Genomic DNA, 7,661 nt, shown 5'->3' with positions numbered 1-7,661 from the left:
ACTGAGACTTCCAGAAAACAAAACAAAACAACCCGCACCCCCTCTCCGTAATCGCCATTAACTAGTATTTTGAATCTGGAATTCATTTATTTTAAAAATTTAAGTGTTTCTTTAATAATGAATTAAGGAAAGAGGTTATTATTACTTACCCAGCTTAAGGAAAGAGGTTATTATTACTTACCCAGCTTAAACATGCATAAAATAAATCAGTGGGACAAGGGGGTAGAATAATGAGAATTTTATGTAAGATTCTTAGATTATCCTTTTCTTCCAAGCTTGGGAAGATGGTGGGTCCCTCTGAAGTCTCTAGGGTCATATTGGTATAATTTCCTTAATTTCCCAAGTTTTAACGAAGCAAAGCAATTGTATATAAGCAAAAGTGATAGTAATTTTTCATTTTGTTTTTATAAAGCTCTGCTGCTCCAGTCAAAATTGAAAATGTGTTTAATGTCTGAACAATTTTGAAAGGATTGATTTAAGTGAACAAGATGACTGGCTGGCTGGTCTCTCTGACAAGTATCAAAATACTACTTTTAGCAGGTGAGTTGGATGTGTTTTGAAGGGATTTTGGATAGAATGCAGCAGGTTACCTTGAGAACTAATTTATTGATACTTAAATATTACTTTGGGAGAAAGTGTTAAAGTATCTCCTCTAGGTTTAAATTTTCTCTGCTTAATAATTTTTTTCTCTTTAGTAGTTGAGGTTATATATTAAACAGTTATAAATATATACTTTAATTATTAACAGCCAGTGGAAGTTGCTGTTAAGTCTAGAGCTTTTAATAATAACTTATAACCTTCCTTTTATAATTTCTTTTTGAGCCATACAATGCAATTCTTTTTAGATTTTATTACTTTATCTTCCCAAGGGGAGTAGCTTATCTTGTCTTAGTGATTAATGACCAATATAAATTTCCTTTTCTCAAATCAGGTCTCTAGTTTTCTCAGTGACTTTGGCTATCCTCTGTATCTTTTTATGGCATTTGTTTTTGATCTTCGTTAGGTAGAAGTATCTAATACACCTTTGAGGGGTGAGCATGAACCGATCTGGCCAGGGCTGCCACGAATGGTTGTGTCGATGTGAATGATTCTTCACCACTCTTGGTTGTGCAGAGCGCCACCTGCATAAATGTACACGGAAGCCCTGGGCTAGCCAGAGTTAGCGTGGCTTGGATGATCCTTTTACTTTTCTGATATAGAAACCGAAAAGTGTTCTGTAGACCTCACTGAGGAGCTAAATGATTTTTGCTGGCTTTACCTCGGACAAGGCACATCCATCCAGGATCATCTTCAAAAATAAGGCATTGATAAGGTCACGCTCAGCCCATAGTCTCTATGCGAGAACCCAGTCTAGCCTAGTGTGTAAGTCTACAGTGGACTTTTAAAAAAATTCCACACACTGATTCATGCTTCAGCCCTTCTCTGAGCAGGCAAAGCAAAAATCTAGAGACTGCTGTATCTCTTTGGGGAGTCATTCTGATCATGTAGTCAAAAGGGAGAAACTAGAGGATGGTGTTCTAAGCAGGAGGACTGAAATAGGGATAACTTCCAGAACTTTCTCCTCTTCTCTGGGAAGTGTAAATATCAGAAATAAGTGGTAACAGTTAAATATGACCACCTAATTAAAGAGTGGGAAAGAGAGAAGACGTTTTATGGATTCAATTAGGAACCAAATGTATCCTGGAGGCTTTTCCAAAGGAAGTGGAAATTCAGGATTGTCCTCGTGAACACGGGTTTTTGGATGTCTAAGATAAGAAGATCAGTCAAAACTTGCCTTAAAATGGGAGGAAGGTGTGGTCCCCAGACCAGTAACACCAGCAGCACCTGGTTAGAACTGTAAATTCTTGGGATCCACCACAAACCTACTGGATGGGAAACTCTGGGGGTGGGTCCAGCTATCTGTGCTGTATGAAAGCCTTGTGGTCATTCTGAGGAATGCTCAAAGGAAGCCGGTGGATTGAATTTGCGCACTGAAGCCAGTGTTTCTCCTCCTCACTTATAGTGCCTTGTCTGAGTGTCCACATTGAACCTGAAGAAGGCAGCCTCGCAGGAGGAACGTGGATCACTGTCATTTTTGACGGTAGGTTTGGGCCTTACCGAATGCAAGTTTCTTATTTATTGATCTAAAGAATCCTAAAGAATGAGTCTTTGGTGTTCTTCCTTGTCTAAGGACAGATGTAAAAGAGGTCTGGAAGGGAGATGGACCAACTGACCAACTTCTATGTTACCAGATGCCCACATGCTAATGTTACATCACACCATTATATGTCTGTGTCCACTTCCTTATCCCAAGCTGTGGGGTGGAACTCTAGGAACCCTAATGAGATGATACCCATGTAGCACAGAACTTGGCAATGTGACCCTTGGTTATCTTCCTTGTCGATAATCCTACATATGGGATAAGCCATGGCTCAGTGTATTCATCTATACCACTGGAAAAGAGTAACTTTGAGGGTTGGAAAATTCTTTCCTGGATTTAAGTGGATGGACCTGAAGAGAGAATTAAGAAAAAAAAAATAAAGTCATAAAGAAGCACACTCATTCATACAGCCTTTGGAAATGAGAAATATTACTTTTAACCCTTAGGTAAACTCAGGGCCTGCCATTGCCCCCTTGTGGCAGGTTTTTGTATTGCCCTGTGTGGATTACTGCTCTGTTCGGCCTGAGACTCCACTCTCCTTTGCGTTTAGGTTTGGAGCCAGGTCTCCTTTATCCTGCCAACGGCTCTCAGCTGGAGATCCACCTGGTGAATGTGGCTGTACCCATGCTGCCCATCATACCCTGTGACATCTCTCCTGTCCTCCTGGATTTGCCGGTAGTGATGTGTAGGACCAGGTACACCTGCCCCGGGAATGAGAAGGCCAGACAGGATGAGTGCTTTGCTCATCTCAGTAGCTTTCGGTGGCAAATTAGAGCAACTCCTGCCATGATTGCAATTACCAGTATAGTTCCCTATCAGAGCTTTAGGGCTTAAGGGAGGATGAGAATATGGGAAAGATTTTTGAGAATTTTGAGACATTTATAAGGAGGGGTTGGGGGCTGGATGATGTTTCCAGTTTTGTGTGTGTGTGTGTGTGTGTGTGTGTGTGTGTGTGTGTGTGTGTGTGTGTGAAGGTCTCTATTGCTATTCAGATTTCAATAAATGGGGCCATTTTGCCAACTATTTTTTTGGAATAGGCATAATTGTAATGATTGTACATAAACTAAAAATCAGTCAGAAAGGAAATTTGCCTTAGTCCTCAGTTTGTTTGCTGAGTTTGATATGATTTTTACAGGATTCCAGATGATCTGTTGTCCTACTTAAGTTTTTGTTGACCTCTAAAGCTTACACTAGTTTGTTCTTTCTTTAATATCTAAGAGATGTTGCCTGAAAGTGGATCATTGGTTAAGAGAAAAAGAGATTGTCATTTCCTTTTGTTTTCTGTTCCCTCTTTCAGGAAAGTTCCCTCTCTTCCATCTCTGCCTATTGAATCAACCATACTGCAAATGCTACCTCTTCCCTAAACAGCCAACTGAGTGACATCTTTCCCTTCTTTGATAGGGGACAAGTAGGAACTGAAATCCAGCTTTCGGGGAAGGAGCACGTTTTAGTCATTCATCCAAGGGACATGGATGAATTGTGTAGTCAATACATGGGACATGTGTTTGTGTGTGTATTCACACACACAAACACACTTTTTGAGCAATTCGTCTTCCTGAAGGGAGGACATTTCTGTAATTTACACAAAGGCATAGGATGCACAGTGGCCCTGTTTCTTCAGCCCTATGTTTCTCATGACACTATGTCAATTGCCCACTTTTCAGATTCATCCTCACAGAATTAAGTGCTTTGGGGACAGAGGATGTGATTCACCCACCTTGTAGTCCTTATGATGTTGAGCACAATATCTTGCTAGTAGAAGATGCTCAAAAGATGTCTGTTGAACTAAAGTTCCTTATAGCACTGCTGTTGGTAGTGATGATTTCCATAGGTTTTATGGTATATTGGGGCATAGAGTTCCTGCAAGAACTTGCTATGAAATAAGTCAAAGCTCTAACGATTTGTATGTTCTATCTTCTCAATCCCCAAATGCTAATGACTTTAAGATGCACCATTGGGGCTTCCCTGCTGGGGCGTTGGTTAAGAATCCGCTTGCCAATGCAGGAGACACGGGTTCGAGCCCTAGTCCAGGAAGATCCCACATGCCGCGGAGCAACTAAGCCCGTGTGCCACAACTACTGAGCCTGCGCTCTAGGGCCCACAAGCCACAACTTCTGAAGCCCGTGCGCCTACAGCCCATGCTCTGCAACAAGAGAATCCACAGCAATAAGCCCGCGCACTGCAACAAAGAGTAGCCCCCGCTCGCCGCAACTAGATAAAAAGCCCGTGTGCAGCAACGAAGACCCAGTGCAGCCAAAAAAAAAAAAAAAAAAAAGCACCATTGACTTTATATCATCATTTTAGAAAAAAAGAAATAGCACCCTCTTAAATGTACTCATTGATTGGAAGATGAATATCAAATTAAATTAACACTCAAATGTGGGAAAATGTGCATTTCATCATCAATGAAATAGTGTCATACTCATTATTATAAAAAGACAAGTCTGGGCTTCCCTGGTGGCGCAGTGGTCGCGCGTCCGCCTGCCGATGCAGGGGACACGGGTTCGTGCCCCGGAAAATAAAAAGACAAGTCTGCGTTCGCAAAAACAGGCACTGTTGCATCTAAATCAGCAGTGCCCAACCAAAATATAATTCGAGCCACAAATATAACTTAAATTTTTTTAGTAGTCACATTAAAAAGTCAAAAGAAAGAGGTGAAATTAATTTTAATAATACATTTTATTTAACTCAACATATCCAAAATATTGCCACTTCACATGTAATATAGATTATTAATGAGATACTCTATATCCTTCTTTGAATACAAAGTCTTCAAAATCCAGTGTGTATTTTACACTGATAGCATATCTTAATTGGGACTAGCCACATTTCAAATGCTCAATAACCACATATGGCTAATGGTTAAACACATTGGACAGTGAAGATTTAAAGATTTAAGGTCACACTAAAGAGTTTAGGAGAAGTTTTGGAGGGGAGGCACATCTAAAATCTAACTCCTCATTCATCATATTTTCCCTCTCACACAATTCAGATTGAATGGCAGCCTCGAAGAGGCAAAGAAATCACTGTGATCCTCATGAAAAGAGGAGAGAAGGTCTAGGACTCTCTTTATGGATATGTGAAGTGTTTATGGGCTGCTGGGGTAATTATTAAGTCAAGAATTTTTGGCAACATATAAAATCAATGCCTTTTATTAGAAAGAGCCTAGGATTCAGATCCTCCTTTGCCCTTAACCTGTGATGTTTGTATACCCAGGCCTCTTAATCTATGTGGAACTTGTTTTTTTTTTAATGGAAACTGGAAGAGATTATCTATCAATGTCCCTTCCAACTCATAAAGTCCTGAGAACCTATGAGGCTGAGAAACAGGACAAAATTTTAAAAAAATTTTGGCACTTTCAATGAAAACTTCATAACTTCTTTTGCTGAAGGATCCCATGTTTAAAGTCTATTGGATGAGTGGGTAGAGGTGAAAGGTGAAATACAGGACTCCTGGGTTAGCTCTGTTTCACAGGTGCAGGGGGGAAATTTGAAGTGGTCAAGTGGGGCTGCCAGCTTTGGCAATTCATAGTCTTTGATTCACAAGGATTGCCACTTTCTGCCCTCAGATCTCTGCTGTCTGAAGCACATGAAGGTCTCTATTACCTGGAAGCGCAGGCTGGGGGACAGGTCGTAGGCAGCCCAAGTTCAGGACCACGAGACAGCTGCACTTTCAAGGTGGGTACCAAGCATGGAGGAATGTGTGTTTGCCTGGTCTGAGAGTGTGCTTGCGCTATCGACAAGCAAGTTATAAATCAGCGGGGGAGTCTTTCTGCTTTGCCAGGATGAGAGGAACAGGTGGATGATAGTTAAGGAGTTTCTGAGACTATCTTAAGAGGGTAAGTACTGAGCATGTGTATGTCAGGCTCTCGCTAAGTGCTTTATGCACGTTCATTTAATGCTTACAACAATTTTATGGGGTAGCTTTTTATTATCCTGCCTTTACCGATGAGGAGCCTGGGGCTCAGGGAGATTAAATAATTTGCCCACGTCATCTAGTTTGTAAATTGCAGAACCAAGATTGGAATCTGCATCTAAATCCTCACTTATACCGAAGCCCACAGGGGAGCCACAAAGATTACCGTTGTGCATCAGCGTTTCATTTTACAGCTGAGATCATCTGGAATGTATGCATGGTGAAGGGACTCAGGGACCCAAGTTTCGCCTTCCTCTCTGCTTCACGGTTGATTTCTGCTTCTTCTTCCAGCCCTAGACCGAAAGGGCACGTGCTGTTTGAATTCTCCTTCGAGCTCAGAGAGAGCAAAAAGCAAGCAGATAAGAGTTTACGAGTCGATGCCTGCTTATTTTAGAGCTTCCAGATGCATTAATTTTATGTTGGGGCTTCATTTTATGTTGTTGAGTCTACTGTCCATTTCAGATTGGTTTTACACTAAAATGCTCTCTGAAAGCATAGGTTCTAGACTTTCCATAAAATGCAGCAGTTTGGCAGGGTAGTACTTGCCTCAGGGAGCCTCTGTTTAAGAGCAGTTCCTAGTAACACAATTTAGTTATTAATCAATGCTCCTTTACAACAAGACTTCATCTTCTAAATTCACCTCTCATACGATCCACATTTTACATAGGCAATTCATCTTTAGAATTTGGAATTTGCCATCAATTCACATTTAACAACTTGTTTCTTACTCCAAGAGAATCTTGTTTTCCAGAATTTTGCTTTTGCACGTATGCGGCTGAAAGAAAAAAAAAATCTTTTTTGTTAAGACCCACACCAGCACCTCTACACTGTATCAGTGAATAAAACAGAAGAGAGACGGCTGAGCATGGTCCTTAATCACTGTGCTGTTTTTGGTTTTGATGTCCTTTCACCCCAGATAATAGTTTTCCTACTTATTAAAAGACCGGTAAGGAGAGAGAGGGGAAAGAAGAGAAACACTTCCTAAAACTGCACATAAAAGAAAGCCAAGTCCTCCGGTGGTTCCACTAGCTTGGTGAATTGATGAAAAATCACCAGGGGATGCAGTTAATGAGAAGCATTCTGAGCTGAAAGAAACCCAGTGTCTCTCTTTGTTTGGGGACTGGGACTGGGGGAACCATATGTATTAAAAATTAATTCCACCTCTCCAGTCCACTCCAAAGAGCCTGCTGCAGGCACTGACAAGTTTGAACAGCTCACAGAAGGTTTATCAAGCAGCTGGTAGCTGCGGCTTTATCATTCTCATCCTCTGCTTTTCGGCTCCCCCCACCTTGCTGCTGCTGACCCCAGTCGGGCTCAGGGACCAGCATGCAGACAGCTGGATTTGGAAGCTCGTTAATTTTTCACTTTGTCATGTCTCTAGCTTCGTGGGTGACCAGAGGCCTGTTTCTCTTAGGAAAGTGCCATTTTATATTGTGTCGTCTCAGAGAGATTCACAAATGAAGCCTTTTTTGAGGTTTCACTCTGAGCCTGCCCTGCCACTCTCTGAGGACCTGGGAGGGAGTGATGCAGGAGTCGCCTTATTTCCCCTGAACTTCTGGTGGAAGGCTCTCAGCCTGAAGGATAGACCTTGCATTTTTTTTTTTTT

General features: G+C 41.4%; 1 protein-coding gene across 1 annotated transcript in view; it reads left to right on the top strand.

Annotated features, from left to right (window-relative positions):
* Positions 1-488: 488 nt before the first annotated feature.
* The window catches only part of PKHD1 (PKHD1 ciliary IPT domain containing fibrocystin/polyductin), a 429,330-nt gene continuing 422,157 nt past the window's right edge, over positions 489-7,661 (top strand). Inside the window, exons 1-4 of the mRNA XM_024121891.1 lie at positions 489-540; positions 2,003-2,080; positions 2,691-2,835; positions 5,709-5,817. Of these exons, the coding sequence (XP_023977659.1) occupies positions 489-540; positions 2,003-2,080; positions 2,691-2,835; positions 5,709-5,817 (384 nt within the window). The remainder of the gene's footprint in view (positions 541-2,002; positions 2,081-2,690; positions 2,836-5,708; positions 5,818-7,661) is intronic.

Source organism: Physeter macrocephalus, chromosome 18 (genome assembly GCF_002837175.3).
Source record: "Physeter macrocephalus isolate SW-GA chromosome 18, ASM283717v5, whole genome shotgun sequence".
Taxonomy (NCBI): domain Eukaryota; kingdom Metazoa; phylum Chordata; class Mammalia; order Artiodactyla; family Physeteridae; genus Physeter; species Physeter macrocephalus.
The sequence above is the reverse complement of the archived record's forward strand: the minus strand, read 5'-3'. Positions and strand labels throughout refer to the sequence as shown.